This window comes from Pundamilia nyererei, unplaced genomic scaffold (genome assembly GCF_000239375.1).
Source record: "Pundamilia nyererei isolate P.nyererei 1_Seehausen unplaced genomic scaffold, PunNye1.0 scaffold00244, whole genome shotgun sequence".
In the NCBI taxonomy this organism is placed as follows: domain Eukaryota; kingdom Metazoa; phylum Chordata; class Actinopteri; order Cichliformes; family Cichlidae; genus Pundamilia; species Pundamilia nyererei.
In genome coordinates, this window is record NW_005187645.1 from 354,442 (window position 1) to 371,782 (window position 17,341).

General features: G+C 38.8%; 1 protein-coding gene across 2 annotated transcripts; it reads right to left on the bottom strand.

Annotated features, from left to right (window-relative positions):
- Nucleotides 1-25: 25 nt before the first annotated feature.
- Nucleotides 26-15,526, bottom strand: LOC102209134 (protein NLRC3-like). Of its 2 annotated transcripts, XM_013914999.1 has the most exons (11): nt 15,515-15,526; nt 15,332-15,430; nt 14,979-15,038; nt 11,692-11,814; nt 8,115-8,187; nt 6,858-7,071; nt 4,975-6,757; nt 4,673-4,846; nt 1,251-1,424; nt 906-952; nt 26-730 (listed from the first exon to the last, which is right to left on the bottom strand). In XM_013914999.1, the coding sequence occupies exons 6-11, from the start codon at nt 6,952-6,954 to the stop codon at nt 159-161; spliced, it is 2,847 nt and encodes a 948-aa protein (XP_013770453.1). In that variant the 5' UTR covers nt 6,955-7,071; nt 8,115-8,187; nt 11,692-11,814; nt 14,979-15,038; nt 15,332-15,430; nt 15,515-15,526; the 3' UTR covers nt 26-158. The 2 variants fall into 2 exon arrangements, with proteins under 2 accessions (XP_013770453.1, XP_013770452.1); XM_013914998.1 differs by lacking the exon at nt 14,979-15,038.
- Between the last annotated feature and the right edge of the window lie 1,815 nt (nt 15,527-17,341).

The following is a 17,341-nucleotide window of genomic DNA, read 5'->3' on the forward strand; positions in this document are numbered from 1 at the left end:
CAAAAACTTAATTTGAGCCTGAGAGGGTTCAAGTTGAAGACCATAAAATGATGTTTTCTATTTGATTACACTTATAACTTATTCATTCATCAAAAGACATGGTGACATTAAAGTTTGGACGGTACAGAGAGAAATAATGAGACAAGACGCTATTTACACTAAACTGAACACAGAGAAGCTGAAGAATCAAGAGAGATCGAAAACCCTGATGTTGTTCTGAACACAAACCCAAATCCAGGATAAAGAGGTTCAGTGAATGTGGTGTTGAAGGTGTGGAGGTGGATCAGAGTGTCAGAGGAGACTCTGTAGAAGGACAGAGTGCCAGCAGGACAGTCCAGATACACTGCTACTCTGCCAGACCAACAATAGGAAGAGCAGATGAACGTTTCTCTATTGTTGTGCCAAGCAAAGCAACCTCGTTTAGAGAAGCTGAGACACCAGGACTGATCGTTAAATCCAAATTCAATGTCATTTCTTTCATCTCTGTGCCCTTTTCTTGGGATTCTTTCATAACTCACTGATATGTGAACCTGTCCATTTTTCTCGACCTCCCAGTAACAGCGACCAGTCAGACCTTCTCTACACAGCACCTGGGGGCACCAGTCATCAAATCTGTCTGGATGATCAGGATATGGCTGCTCCTCCTTAACATATGTCACCTTCCTGTTGTTGTCAGACAGCTTAAGATTCTTGTGTACTGTGTTTGTGTTGATTGTGAGTTGACAGGAATCTGATGGAGAGAACAAACACAATCCAGCTGCAGTTATTGATCCATCATCTGTTCATTGATTGACACTTTGATGATGACTCCTGACATCAGAGATGTGACTGAGTGATGTGACAGTTTGAATATGGTTGAATGTGTGCTGCTTTGTGTTCATGAATCACATTAAAAACACACTTACACTTCCTCAGACCTGGTGTCAACCATTGGTCTCCTGAAGGCTCCACCCTGAGAGAAGGAGGGGGTTACATCCTGCACATTACATCGCTCTTTTACACACAAGGACAGACACACACATCTGTCTAAACTAAACAATGACAAAGATGTTCCTGCAGCTGCTACACACAAATATATCCAATTTATGTTCACTGCCTCTTGTAAGAGGAAAAATGCTCCTAACATCAGTGATTAACAGATCAGTCAAAATTTCGCAATAGTCCAATAAACAGATCAACAGTGAGAAATATTTTCAATCACTCCTCCCTCTATTAGAAATTGTCTGTGGGTGTAGCAGTCCTCTCCATACCTGAGAGTGTCCAGACTCCAGTCTGGATTCTCCAGTCCAGAAGACAAGAGCTTCACTGCTGACTCTCCCAGATGATTGTAGCTCAGGTCGAGTTCTCTCAGATGGGAGGGGTTGGACGTTAGAGCTGAGGCCAGAGAATCAGAGCCTTCTTTTGCGATCAGACAGCCTGATAGACTACAGACACACACAACATATATGAAGGAAACTCTCAGGGAATTGCTGTGTGCTGTGAAATAATATGACATATTAAAATAAGAAGAGCAATAACTGAAACAGGGAGCTAGCAGCTATCATGTCATAGTATTCTAAATATCAGTATATATATCAGTCTATATCTGTCATTTGTGTGTTCATCTTTAAAGCCATTTCTTGTGCTGTGTTTTCAGATTTGATTCCACCTATTCAAATCTGTCATTGAGTTGGTTCTTATTAAGCATTTGAAGAGACAAGGTCCCCCCGCTTACACCAATTACATGTGAGAGAGGGTAAAAGGACTCAACATCCAGCCTTGTATGTTTAAAATGATACAGAATGCTATGAATAAATTATCTTAATCCGTGGTGCTAGTTTCAGTCGTTATGCAAATGTACTGTTCATAAGGTTGGGGAAACCTTCAATCAGCTGAGACTAAAGAAGTCACTTGGGTGAGTGATGAAATGTTTCTCCCACTGAAAACACTATGTCTTCATCTTAATCAAAAATATAACCGAAGTCTAATAATATGATTAATGAGCAATACAGTTTATAATGTCTGCTCCAATGTCTGGATTTTGTGTATAGACATGATCCAGCTTCTGCCTTGTGAAAAGAAAAAATGTGTCTCCAGCTCATCTTTATATATGATTCTGAATGAAAAAAAAAGGTATTAAGTATGTTGTGATTGTTAAACACAGAACCATAATTCATATGTGAGTTTGTTGACAGTTGATCATACTTAACTGCTTAATTGCTTCTCACTGAGAGTGTGTGTGAGTTGGACTTGGAGGCTGTGTGTGTGTGTGTGTGTGTGTGTGTGTGTGTGTGTGTGTGTGTGTGTGTGTGTGTGTGTGTGTGTGTGACATTGAGAAGCTGGGAATATAAAAAAAATCTCTGACTATAACATATGTATGAGCTAATAAAATAAACTCTAGTAAGTATATTTACTATTACTATAGTTATCTATATAGTATAATTGACAAGCCCAGAGTTTTGAAGAGAAATAGTAAGAAAAAATGATTCCTATGTATTTGAATTTAAAAAAGAATTATGTTAAAACTGATTTTCATATGAGGATGAGTTGATGATAAATTTAACTCAAGTATCAGAAGAAATCAGCATTCGTTCAGAGTAGGTTAATTAACTTAGTATAACTCAGGTGATTTAATTATTGTTTAAAAATCTGAGTATTAATCCCAAATTAGTTAGTAGCTCTTACAGGTTAGTCCAGGCTTTTAAAAGTTACAGACCCCTGTGGCTTAGTTTACCGAGTCACTAAAATAAAACCAGTCATATTCCTAGAGCACTGATCTAGATGGGAGCTGTCATTAATATGTGTTGCTGGGGAATCTTCCTTGAGCTACAAGGGTTCCTCAGAGATAAGAAGGATAGACATCCAGAATAGATGCAGTTAGAACTGAGCAAATCCCCTCATCTGTTGGCTCCATCTAAGCTCTGCACTCTCAACTGGATAATGCTCATAGGATCAGAGACTAGACTTTATAAACAGAGAGCCGAGGCAGATTTCGTGTACTGGGGTTCTGATTTCACAGATCAACATAGTTCACTTGATATCGTTCCCTAGTCCATCCAGCATGTGAACACTGGAATATTGTGAAAATACTTTTTTGTAATTTAATGTGGTATGGTAAACTTGTATGTATTCTATAGTGAAAGTGAAACATTTCAAGCCTTTGTTTTAACATTGATAATTGTAGCTTATAGCACATGATAATCAGAAATCTCAACTATGGTCATATTACAGTAAAAAAGTATTCAAACATTGTATAAGCAGTCTAGGTCAGTAACACCCAACCACAGTCATGGAGAACAGTGTTGATAGTTGACAGTTGTGCAGACTATGATGATTAACACCTTCCACAAAAAGTATAAAAATACAGACTAGCTCAAGGCTGCTATCAAATCACAGTTGGCTTTAGTAACACCAGACAAAGGTTTTCTTAGAGCTGTGGTTCATTAAGCCAAAATATTGACCCGATGATGAAAAGTAAAATCATCAAACTTATTATATTTTTATGAGAACAAAGTGAATATCTAAAAGAACGTCACCGAAGTGTCATTCAGAAGGAAAAGTCTAAAAATATTTGATCATCACAGTTCAAACATTTAAATGTATTGAAGGGTAAAGTGTTTGACAAGAGTATTACTAAAAGGTTTTTTTAACCCTTTAAGACCTACCATAGAACCAAGTCCACCAGAGCTTACTTTATATTTTTACATGCTGCAGTGCCATTTTTGTTGCTATACATCAATACAACTGTTATAGCCCAAATTTTAATAATATGTTTGCATTAAGTCCATAGTAACTGCATAAATTGCAAAAAAGTGCAATAAACTACAAATAATTTCAAATTCGTTTTTGTCTTTTTTACATATATTTCTACTTGGAGAAATTTAAGAGGTTCATCCCTCAAAACTTTAAATACAAAGAAGTTGCAAAAAATAGTTTACAACAACAGGAAATTTATTTTGAGTGTCTTCATAGTTTTATTTTTGAGATACAACAATTTTTATATACTGCAGAAAAAACTAAAAACAACCCTATGATGCAAATTTGCAAAGAAAACAGCATGTGCATCAAAATAAACTATTTAAAGCAGTGCAATTTGAGTTCTAAGCATGTCAAACATGACTTTAAAAAAAAACAAAAAACAGTATAGGCTTTTAAGGCCTACAAGTAAAAAACTACATTTTCCGCGAAAATGACGTCACTTCCGGTTTTGGGCAGGTAATGGGGGACATGCGATTGGTCACGCTGATGTCTATTTCAATGTAGGAAGTGTTACGAACAGCTGATCGCATCGGCAAAGTGTGTTTCTGGAATATTGTGTTTTTCTTCCTGCAAGCGCTTTTTATGCAATTTTTGCAAAGCTATATGTGGAAGGAAACCGTGACCTAGGACAAGCTGATGGCATAAGATGTAAGTACAACTCCTCTGGTTTCATATGCAAAAAAATATTATTGCGCTAGCTTACGTGGTTCCGGTTCTACAGGTATTTAAAAATAGTTACGCAAAACCGGCTTTAAAGGGTTAAATGTGAATTCACAGTCACAAGCAAGAAGCAAAAGCAGAGGAAAATAATATAAAATCTTAATAAAACTAAAATCCAAAATAAAGAAGGATATGCAACAATTAATTTGCAAATCATACAGTCTTACAAATTCATCTACATGTTATGAGTTGTAACAGATATGTGAATACTGACCTAAGACTTTCCAGTATACAATGTGAACTCTTCAGTCCAGAAGCCAGCAGCTTCACGCCGGAATCCTGCAGGTTGTTGTTACTCAGGTCAAGTTCTTTGAGATTAGAGGACGGGGAGCTGAGAACTGAGGACAGATCTTCACAGCTTCTCACTGACAGGTTACAGATATTCAGTCTGCAAAATGTAAAAAAAATAAAATAAAATAAGAGAAAATGGAAATAAGAAAATGTGTAGTAAGTTATTAAATACTCTCCACTGTCCACTAAGTAATGGATTGTAAAGAAACACCACTGTTTACTTACAGAGCTTTGCAGGAGGCTTTGGTCACTGGCAGCAGCCTCAAAAGAGCCTCCTCTGAAGCAGAGTATTTCTTCAGGTCAAACACATTCAGATCTTCTTCTGATGACAGTAAGATGAAGGCCAGAGCTGACCACTGAGCAGGAGACAGTTTATCTGTAGAGAGACTTCCTGAACTCAGGGCCTGTTGGATCTTCTCCACTAGAGAATGATCATTCAGTTCATTCAGACAGTGGAACAGGTTGATGCTTTTCTCTGCAGACAGATTCTGATTGATCTTCTCTTTGATGTACAGGATATTTTCCTGCTTGGTCTGTGAGCCACAGCCTATCTGTGTCAAAAGACCTCGTAGGAGAGTCTGATTTTCCTTCAGTGAGAGACCAAGAAGGAAGCGGAGTAACAAGTCCAGGTGTCCATTTGGACTCTTTAAAGTCTTGTCCACAGCACTCACATAGAATTGTGTCTCTGCAAATTCTCTTGTTTCACACTTCTGGGAGATTTGATCTTCCAGCAGATTGATAGCAGACTTAATAAAGGTCAGATGGACATGAAGAGCAGCCAGAAACTCCTGAACACTCAGATGAACAAAGCAGAACACCTTGTCCTGGTACAGTCCTCTCTCCTCTTTAAAGATCTGTGTGAACACTCCTGAGTACACTGAGGCTGCTCTGATATCGATGCCACACTCTGTCAGGTCTGATTCATAGAAGATCAGGTTTCCTCTCTGCAGCTGCTCAAAAGCCAGTTTTCCCAAAGACTCAATCATCTTCCTGCTCTCTGGACTCCAGTGTGGATCTGTCTCAAATCCTCCATCATACTTGACCTTCTTCACTTTGGCCTGAACCACCAGGAAGTGGATGTACATCTCAGTCAAGTTCTTAGGCAACTCTCTCCTCTTTTTGGTTTTCAGCACATCCTCCACAACTGTAGCAGTGATCCAGCAGAAGACTGGGATGTGGCACATGATGTGGAGGCTTCGTGATGTCTTGATATGGGAGATGATCCTGCTGGCCTGTTCTTCTCTGAATCTCTTCTTGAAGTACTTCTCCTTCTGTTGTTCAGTGAACCCTCTAACCTCTGTCACCATGTCAATACACTCAGCATAGATCTGATTGGCTGCTGCAGGTCGTGTGGTTATCCAGATTCGAGCAGATGGAACCAGCTTACCTCTGATGAGGTTTGTGAGCAGCACACCCACTGCAGTGGGCTCTGTAACATCAGTCAGGGTCTCTGTGTAGTGGAAGTCTAGAGGAAGTCGACACTCATCCAGACCATCAAAGATAAACACAACCTGGAAGTCTTCAAAGCTGCAGATTCCTGCTTCTTTGGTTTCAGTAAAGAAGTGATGAACAAGTTCCACCAGGCTGAACTTTTTCTCTTTCAACAAATTCAGCTCTCTGAAAGTGAATGGAAACATGAATTGGATGTCCTGGTTGGCTTTTTCAGCAGCCCAATCTAGTATGTACTTCTGCGTTAAGAATGTTTTTCCAATGCCAGCCACTCCCTTTGTCAGGACTGTTCTGATTGGCTTATCTCTTCCAGATGTCTGGAAGAGGTCTTTTTGTCTAATTGTTGTTTCTGGTCTGTCTGATTTCCTGGATGTTGTTTCAATCTGTCTAATCTCATGTTCTTGGTTGACCTCTGCAGTCCCTCCCTCTGTGATGTAGAGCTCTGTGTAGATCTGATTCAGAAGGGTTGGGTTTCCGGCTTTAGCAATTCCCTCAAACACACACTGGAACTTCTTTTTCAGGTTAGATTTAAGTTTATTCTGACACATGATGGGGAATCCTAAAAGAATACACAAACAACATTTATGTAATATAAATAATAATAGTAATAATAATAAAATGGTCTACCACTTATTATATCTTTAGAGAAATCCTCTTACTATTCTCCAGACGTTGAGCCAGCACCTCCTGCTTCATTATTCTCAGGAAGTTCGCTGTGATCCGAAGAAATGCCTCGCTGCTGCTCTTCCTCTCCATCTCATGGTCACCCTGCAACAACTCCTCTGCCTGACTCTTTATGTAATCTGGACTCAGAACCTTCTGGATCTTTTTCAGTTCATTCTTCACAAAAGCATTGAGGTTCTCCTCCAACAGCTGGAAAACATTATTTGAATGCTACATTCACATTCAGACTGAAATCATTGAGAAACATCAGCCATGCATCAGCTATATGTTGGACATACTTTTAATGTAATGGTCTAGTTCTTTCTTTATTGCCCTTTATATTGAAGCAAGCAAGCATTAGCCATGATTGCTTTTTACACAATTATAACAGTATCTGCTGATACAATATATGTTTTATGCCTCTCCGGTGAAGTGATTCTCCTGACCGGACTTACCGGCTACCTTGTTTTTCTCCTACAGTGAAAAGGGACATGGCGAATCAGCACTGGTGTGCTGGAAAAAGAACAGAACCTTGATATTCTCTGAAGTTCTGGTTATATTCACAATCCAAAGCTCTAAAAAAGGATAACTAAATATTTAAGTAAGTTGTAAATAGACTATACGAACAATAACCACATAATCGATGTGTGGTTATCATGGATAATATTACCTGGTAAAGTATTTAGAAGATAAGACAACTAGGATTTCGATTCATTAATTGTTTTGCATATAATAACATTTACAACCACTTATAATTTAACAACATTACATAAATCAGTCAACGGTTACTTATTATTATTAACTTACAAAATATTGGCAAGATATTTTATCATCCAGATGAGCAACATAGGATTGGAATGATCAGCTGACTTTATCCACCTCATTTTGTTACATTAGACACCTTGAAATGTGTCCATACTAGCAAAAAGAGCATTAGCTAACGTCAGCCAGAAGAAAGCCACGTCAGTCAAATTCCTGGTAGCCCACACCCAGTCTTCAATCGATAAAACTTGCTTTCTCCCTGCTAAAGTTAGTTAACATTAGCTTAACTGAAAGTGCAAATAAACTTTCTCCTAGTTTTAATCTAATTCAATCTGTTTGTAGTCCTTATGTGGAGTTTCTGGCTGAATAAAGTTCCATCAGGAGCTAAATCAAATTATTAAGCTTTTCTTTTGAATTTTATTCTTTGTGAAAAATTGAAAAACTTACAATGAAATGAACAGAAAAAAACAAGTAATTGTAAACGTACAGACCTTAAATATGGAGTCCAGGTGTTTTTTATCCTGCTGGACAGTCGGACCAGTGGGAACATCTGACCTGGTGACACTGTAAAGAAAATTTCAAGAATTGGCTTCATTCAGTTTTATGCTTGGCAAGTGATTTTTATACACTTTGCCCATACAAGTTATATATATATATATATATATATATTGTGTTGCTGCTATCAAATTCAAAATGAGCAACTGTTCTTGTTCAAATGACACATTTTTGTGTCTATTTTCTGTGTAAATTAACAACTACTGTATAATAAAATGGTTAAAAATCCATAAAAGTGGCATCACACTTGTTATACATTCGAATCACTTAAACTAAACCATCATTCTTCAGTAATAAACAAAGCCAACTAAGTAGGGCTGGGCGATATATCGAGTTTTTTAAAAATATCAATATATTTTCATACGAGATATAAGATGTGACAATATCGTTTATATCGATATAGTCTATGTTACGTTATAATTATACTTGTGGAGCCGCAGTTTTGCCTCTCTTTCGTCCACTTTTGTCTCTACGCAACGTTACTCGGCCTCCCCCTCCCCCATAGCTTCACCTGCAGGCAATGACAAGATGAAAGCGGAAAATCTCCGTTAGCGAGTTTGTTAGCAGAGCTGCTCTGGGCAGCGTTATGGCACGATAATCTTAAGGGAGAATAAAAAGTCGACACACATATCTCATTCCTGACGGAGGACTCTCCCACTACACCTCTCCAGTGCATTCACAGAGTCGTTGCATGGTAAGACCTGGATGGGGGGTGGGCGGAGCCTTTTACCGTCATTTTATTACGGCGCAAAATACAAACACCTGTGGACACACAATCCAACAGAGTTACTGCAGATCGCCCCGTGCGTGGGGCTGGACGGCGTCAACGTGTTAGTGAGCTAACCGCGCTAACGAGCTAACCGCGCTAACGACATGCAGCCCGGAGGAGCTGCACGGCCTAAAATCCTTTCATTTTCTCAAAAATCGACAGTGCGTCTTATGTATGAATTCTGGTTGTGCTTACTGACCACGAACCGATTTTATGTGGTACACAGCGCTCAGCAATCTGTCAAAAATGTTTTAATATGACTTTGCTAAGCTACGGAGCTGCACCGCTTGATGGATTGTCGGAGGATTATGGCTACCGAGGAGGAGCCTCGCGGAGTGATACGTACTGTGCTTCAACGTAATATTACCGTACTGTGTGTGTATAAGGACCACAAATGGCACCTGTTCAGAGACGTGGTGCAGCTGTGAAATCTGTCTCTTTGTTATTATGCTCAGCGTATATTAGTTTACGTTTTGACTGCACAATTGTGAGCTTTTTGTTATGCACAAAAACAACATTGTTTTCTTTTATTTATGGACCATGATTATTTAATAAATGCTGATAATTTATTTTTGAGTAATTTCTTCATGTACATCTACGCTGTATGTAAATAAAAGTGCCCGTGTGACATCTGGGACACAGTGTGACTATAAATCTCTTTTTGTTCTTAACTTATGGCTTTAAAAAAAAAAATCGAGATATATATCTTATATCGCCATCCAGCTAAAAAATATCGAGATATGAATTTTGGGTCATATCGCCCAGCCCTACAACTAAGTATTGATCCTAAGATGTCAATCAGCTACTCAACAGGTGGAATATAAGGCAGCTTTGCTAACCAGCACATTTCTGCAGCACTAAAGATGTTGAACTACAAACAAGACAGAGAAGGCTAATAATACAAATAAATATTCAGGAATTACCTGAGAAAACACTCAAACTTAACGCAGACGAACACAAGGCTAAAAAATAGCACAAGAATCTATGTATCCTGCCAAAACAACTACTGGAAATAAACAGCCAAAAACCTCAAGATATAAAGGAGAAACATAACAATTGAATGTAACAATTAAAAAAACTAGATAACAAACAGAACTTTAAATAATAAGCAAGAATTCATTACAAAACCTCACAACTCTGGATCAAAGACCCAGGATTAGGAAAAATGTTTTTTTTAAGTTATGATTGTGACAAAAAGTAAGTGGTGCTAAAAAAACAAAACAACAGAACCATTGTACAATAATTAGTTAATTAATGAAATAAATATCATCTTGGGGAGGCAGAGTTTCTCTGAAATAAAGATGGGCAGAGTTTACTGGTCTGCAACAAAATGCATCTACAAATTACTGAACAATTTCAGAATAATGTTCCTCAATGTAAATTTGTGAAGTCTGTGACTATCTCATCATCTACTGCATCATCGTAGGGTGCCAATGGAAGATCATCACTTGTTTCATTGGCAGATTTATTTCACTTATTTCAAGCAAGAATATCTTGTATTAAGTGAAAAAACTGCCAATGGAACAAGTGAAAATTCTCCAGGTCCAAGATGCACTGTCTAAAAACAAGTTTCTATATCTAACTTAAATGTTACTCTCTAGCTGACTTTCTTATTTTAAGTGTAATGAGATTATTTTGACTAGAAATTAGACAAATATACTTGGTAAGATTTTGAGTTTTTGCAGTGTAGGCATGACTCTGTCATGAAAATCACTGGATGAGCTAAGGAACACTTCCCCATGGCATACGCAAATGCAGGTTAAAGCTTTTTCATGCAAAAAAATAAGTAAGAAGTGAAAATAATCCAGAAATAGCACTGCTTTCTCCGGGCCAAAGCTTATTTAAAATGGACTGAGGAAAAGTGGAAAACTGTTCTGTCATCAGACAAAAGAAAATTTGAAATTCTTTTTGGAAGACATGGATCTTTCATCCCCCAGACTAAAGAGGGGGAAAAAACATGCAGCTTGGTATCAGTGTTCAGTTTGACAGCCGGAGCCTCTGATGTGTGGGCGTGCACTGGTGCCTATGGAACTCGCAGCTTGCAAATCTTAAAGGCACCATCAGTGCTAAACGGTTTTAGAGGAGCCTGAATGTAGAGCTGGCCTACCTGCAGTCCAGATCTTCAAACAACTAAAACCTTTGGTGCATCATAAAATGAAAAATATAACAAAGAAGACCTGGAGCTGTTGAGCAGCGAAAATACTATATCAAACAAGAATGAGACACCATTGCTCTCCCAAAGGTCCAGCAACTGGTCCCAGATGTTTATGGACTGTTGTGTAAAGAAGAGAGAGTTCTACACAGTGGCAACCTTGTTCCACTGGGCTGTGCTGCTGCCATCAAATTCAAAATGAGCTACTGCTCTTCTTAAAATGGTACATTGGCTTATTTAAAGATTTTATATGTTGTCTGTATTCAATTGTAAATAAGATGTGGATTTATGAGATTTAAAAATGATCAAATACAAATTTTATGTACATTTACACAGCGTCCTTAATGCAGTTAACTCTTTATTAACTTGGTTTTTCTGAGCTTTTCTTTTTTTCAACATGTTCGTAAATCTCTTTTTCATTTCAAACACACACTAGACTCATAAACTCCGTCATCAGCCGTGTTTTAGTTTTTTCTTCTTTGACTTTCACTAAAAACAAAAACACATCAAGCTGAGCTCATGTTGAAAAATTGACATATTCCTTTGTTAAGACATTTCGGAGCTCTGTATGTGGAGCAAAGCTCATGTTTACCTCTCCGCAGTACAGGGCTGTCCTTTAAATTCAATGACCCGTTCAGCTGAGGCAGTGCTCTTCAAGGACACATTGCTAGGTTCAGGACTGGGGTCAGATCCAGCTGTAGTCCTAACTGTATTTCTGTAAATAAAGACGGTGCATTGATTTGAGGGCTCAGCAGTGCCATGGAGGTCAGAGAGTTTGTGACAGTTAGACATGGTCAACTCACATCTGAGCTCTAGTCTCGCTCTCATCCTGCTTTCTAATAACATCAATATGATGTTCAACTGAGGCAGCAGTCTTCAAGGAGATGTAGCTGTGCTCAGGTTCATGTTCAAAATACAGAGTTTTTAACAGTTTACATAGTATGGAGGAAGCTAACAAGAAAGGCATTCTTCCTACACTAACAACTTTCTTTGTTTGCAGTAGTTTGTACTCGTTTGATGACGACAAAAAACGCTCAGCTGATGATTCCTGCTGGCTTTGCTCCTCCTCTGATGGTTACCTTTGAATCTGAGATCATGTTGTGCTGGTTTACATGGTTCACAAAAGGGCTGCCACAAACGATTATTTTGATAGTCGACTAGTCACTGATTATTTTTGCGATTAGTCGACTAATTAGATCCATTGGACATAAAATGTACAGGATATTGCACCAGCATGCATCTGCTCTTATATAACTATCATTAGCTTAGTGTTTAAAGTGTTTAAGGTATAATGCTAACCAAAACTAAAGATAAGATGATGGTTTATTAAACTTTTAATGAAATTTGCAGATTGTCTTGGTGGAGTTTAATAAACGCAGCCGTCTGCTCCTTGCTATCTAAAATATAACAGGACACTGGAGTAAATTCTCTACCATCTCACACTTCTGTTTAATTGGTTTTCTGTTTGACGTTTATTCAACTGTGTGAAAACTAAAACTTTAATCTCAGCTAAACCGGTTTACTCAGGAACAAACAAAACACTGAAAAAAGCCAAGCAATAGCATTTTTAAGTTATCTAAGTGACTTATACTGTATCATGTTAAACCTGAGTAGCAAAAGACCGCAGACGGTTTGAAAACGATGTGCCGGGAGTTGAACCTTGACCTCCCGGCCAGCTCGTCTATGAAAACGTCGGATCACTTTTGCAAATGTGTGATGTCTTGATAAATTGAGCAAATATTTGAAGTTTACACAGCTACATTCTCGCCTGAAAATATCTGAAAACTTTATTTTGCAACCCAGAAAGAGTAATAACAGTAACATTAAACCTAAGTAGCTGCCGCCATTGTTGGAAACTGGAATTGACTGAGCCGCGCTATGAATTCTGGGATAGGTTGTGTCACGAATGATACACCCGACCAATCCTTCAGATCTGGGGGAAATTAAGGACGCATTTGCCTGCTGCATTTGGAGAAGTCTTCAAGTTTGGACAGCCTTTGTCGCGTCACTGTAACGTAATCGGCCTACAAATGCGGCCTCTGAATTTGGACGCAGACTGCTTCTTCTTCTTTGGCGTTTAACAGCAGCTGGCATCCTTGTAAATGCATTGCTGCCATCTTTTGTTTCAGTCCGTTACTACACTCTTAAATCCTACTTATTCCGGCGTCTTTCAGGATCTTAAAAAGTTTCAAAAGACGCGTCGACTATTAAATTAGTCGTCAACGTAATCGTGACTACTCGAGGAATCGTGGCAGCCCTAGTTCACAGTGTTTGTGTAATATGGGTAAGTTAACAATTACTGTATAATGAAATGGTTGGAAACAAATTAGGAAGGCATCACATTTGTTTTAGTGGAAGAATAAAAGCTGCTGACCTCGCTGAGTGGAAAAAGAAATTCAAGTCACTTAAACTAATTCATCATACTTCAGTAATGAACAAAGCCAAATAAGTGTCGTCCTAAGATATCGATCAGCTACTCAGCAGGTGGAATATAAGGTAGAGGCTGTCTGTGGTAACAAGCATATAAAGAAAATGAAGGTCTGTATGTCAATTCTAACCACCTGAGCAGAATGATTAAAACACAGACGTGAGGCCGATGACCTGCTGCTGCTAGCACCGCTGATGGTAGCAGTACTCATCTCTACTTTGATGCTTCACAATTATCAATACCTCACTGGTTTCTGGTCAGGTCCCTGTTTATTGTAAGAATGCTGTTATTCACCCACTGTTAAAAAAAACCTAAGCTTAATGCTTCTCTTCTCAGTAGCTACAGACCGATTTCAAAATTACCGTTCATTTCTAAGATTTTAGAAAAGGTTGTGGCTAAGCAGCTTATAGCTGTTCTAGATGAATACAGCATTCTGCATAAATTCCAATCTGGCTTTCGTAGAGCTCACTCTACTGAAACTACACTTCTTAGAGTCTCCAACGACATTTTGATGAGATGTGATGCAGGAGAATGCTCCATTCTGTTGATGTTGGACCTGACCTCCGCCTTTGATACTGTGGACCATCATATTCTGCTAGATAGGCTGAGACACTGGGTGGGTATATCAGGGGCTGCTTTGGACTGGTTTGAATCCTATTTGCATGAACGATCCTTTTCTGTGGCTACCTCTAAGTACAGTTCCTCTTCTACTTTTCTTGCCTATGGTGTGCCACAAGGTTCAGTTTTGGGGCCTTTATTGTTCTTACTGTATTTACTTCCTCTTCAACACTTATTGAGCACTTTTAAGGACATTTCATATCACTGCTATGCAGATGATATTCAGTTATATATCTCCTTTAAGCCCCGTGATGTTTCCAAGCTACAGATTTTGCATAAGTGCATAGACTCCATTAGATGTTGGATGGCTGGAAACTTTCTTCAACTAAATGAAGACTGAAGTTCTTGTTTGTGCTCTTAAAAATTTTGTACCTAGTGTTATGGAAAACTTGGGTCCACTTGCTACATTTGCAAAACCGTCTATCAGGAGCCTTGGTGTTAGTATTGACTCAGCTCTGACTTTGGATGCCCATGTAAAATCTTTGGTTTGCTCCTGTTTTTATCACTTGAGAAACATTGCTAAGCTGAGTCCCATTGTATCGCGCTCCGAATTAGAAATTGTCATTCATGCATTTGTTTCATCTCGTCTGGACTATTGTAATTCTTTGTTTACTTGTTTATGTAAAGCCTCTTTGGAGCATCTGCAAGTTGTTCAGAACGCTGCTGCAAAGCTTCTGACCAAGTCCTCCAAGTTTTCCCCTGTCACACCCCTGCTGATTCAGCTGCACTGGCTCCCCGTTAAATTCAGAATCCAGTTTAAGGTTTTGACCTTGACTTTCAGGGCCCTGCATGGACAAGCACCAACATATATAAGTGAACTTTTACATCCATACATTCCCAGCAGGTCCCTGAGGTCATGTGACCAGGGCTTGCTTGCTGTCCAACACACGAGGCTGAAAACAAAAGGCGACAAAGCATTTGGAACAGTGGCTCAGAAGATCTGTTTTAGTTCCTAAACTGTATTCTTTGTTAACACTTGGTTAATTTAACGGGAACAGGAACCATTCAGATTCTGTGGGTAGCTGTTTTAGATGATTTACCTCTTCAATTCTTCAATAAATGTGTTTGTATCGTTTTAAAACATTTTCTTAAATATTTTAAATTGTATTTGTCATTTTAAACTTGTGGTAAACTATTAAACTCTGTCATGTAAATAAGATGCAAAAAAGCCCATGTTCATGTTTACCTCCCTGCAGCAGAGGGTTGTTGTTTAAATTCAATGTGGCGTTCAACTGAGGCATCACTCTTTAAGGACACACAGCTGGGTTCAGCTCCAGGTTGGTTCCTGTGAATAATGATGGAGCAGTGATGTGAGTGCTGAGCTGTGACATGGAGAAGAGTCATGGACAGTTAGAGATGGTCATCTCACCTCTGAGCTTTGGTCTGGCTCTCATGTTCCCCACACAGAGTGTTTTTAGAGGGAGGGACTCTCTCCTCTCTGTCCTCACACTGATCCATGCTGCTGAATTCACATCCACATCAGCTCACACACACTTTCTACCTTCACCTGGAGAGGAAACACAAATCATCCCAGAACATACAGGATGCATTCATTGACACGAGTATCTAGTTCTAATCTAATCTCTCACACACCCTCTGTGTTTGAATGAAGGGTCTGCTGTTCTAAACTGACCAGCCTTTAGGGTCAGTGGGTTATAAATCCCTCCAACAGTGAGTAACTAAAATCTGTGAACATGCATCACCTGTTTTTGACTGATAAGGAGGAAACTTCAAAAACAGATACCCCACCCTACATTAAGAAACCAGTACACATGTAGACACCCGTCCTGGAGTGTGACAGTTTTCAGGTCGGATTTAAACTGGACCAGTGGATCACTTTGACTGGAAATTCAGTCAATCCAGCAAATATTTTCAAACACTTCCGCTGATTGGTGAAGAAAGAAAAGTGTTTAAAAAAGACAGATGTTACAGCTCATACAGAGTAAGACACTGATTAAAAACAACAAAAATGTGCAAACTGCAAGTCATGTTTCCTTCCAAAAATTGCGTTTAGGATAATCTTTCCACCAGTAACAATCTGCTTTCATGAGCATTACAGACTATTTCTTAATTTACGTCTTCCAGCCGCTGAAAATGGTGAACCTGGTCACTACTGTTATTAATGGCCATGTGGTAGGCACAGAGTGGACCCATTAATTAATCATTTCCTCTAACCTTTACATTTTGTTTCTATTTCATACCTTCACAGTGTAATCCAGGATAATTTCGACCCAGGCAAGGTTTCCCATATCATGTCTGCAACAAATCTTGAGCTATAGATTTGAATGTATAAATAGCATGTCTGACATTATTACAAGAAGAAAGAAGGGAGACTGTACAACACTTTGTTTAGAAGGAAAAAACACCTACTATCCCATAATATCATGCCCTGTTTCACCTAAGACATGAAATCATGACAGGCATAATAATTTAAATGAAAAATGTATGTGGAAAATAAGGAATGCCCATTTGACCTTTACCTTCACTGTTAGGTCAAAGTTCACTTTGTCAAAGTTCGAGGTCAAAGGTTACCTTGAATTTAAAAAAAAAACATATTGAGTAATATAGCATATGAAAGGCCATTGAGAGGGCTGTAAAACACACTAATTCTTTTTTTTTTCAATATGACGCTCTACCACGTCACAATGACGTCATGACATGGTGACGCGTCTCAAAGGCCAGCGTGGATGCCGCTGCGCCCACAGCTGGCAACACTCCATCACTACAGGTATCATAACAACACGCATGATTTTGTAATTCTGTAATTAACATTAACATTAACAACATCCTCCTTAAAGTGAAAGTGTTGTAAACATAACTTCTCACACGGCCAACATAAGACACGCAGGAATTTGACACACAATGAACCTGCTCTCAAACTTGACCTGAAAAGCATGTAAGGATTAACATCCCGACGGGAAACAGAAAGTAAACAGAAACAGATTTTATTATTTACCGACAGATGTAAGCTGTCTTTTAAAGTTGTGAGTGGTTGGGGTGACTGAGGTTGTGGTATTTAAAAACAGCGGTCGTTAGAGTTATTTGGGGGAAATGGCTGTGTTGCCTCTTATAACGGAAACCAGCTGGAAATGCTCCGCCCCGACTAAAGTTACCAAAGGCACCGGTGTTCCAGATCTACTGGCGTTTAGATCAACTGGCGTTGGTCGAACAGATGTGTGGCAGTCTTGCGTTTCAG

What these genes read in the sequence shown, in the direction of transcription:
- LOC102209134 (XM_013914998.1), bottom strand. Translation starts at nt 6,954, where the DNA reads ATGGAGAGGAAGAGCAGCAGCGAGGCATTTCTTCGGATCACAGCGAAC. An exon ending in TGGAGTCTGGACACTCTCAG is followed by an intron (nt 953 to 1,250) that starts GTATGGAGAGGA and finishes TCCTTCTCTCAG; the next exon opens with GGTGGAGCCTTCAGGAGACC. An exon ending in GACACCAGGTCTGAGGAAGT is followed by an intron (nt 731 to 905) that starts GTAAGTGTGTTT and finishes TCTCTCCATCAG; the next exon opens with ATTCCTGTCAACTCACAATC.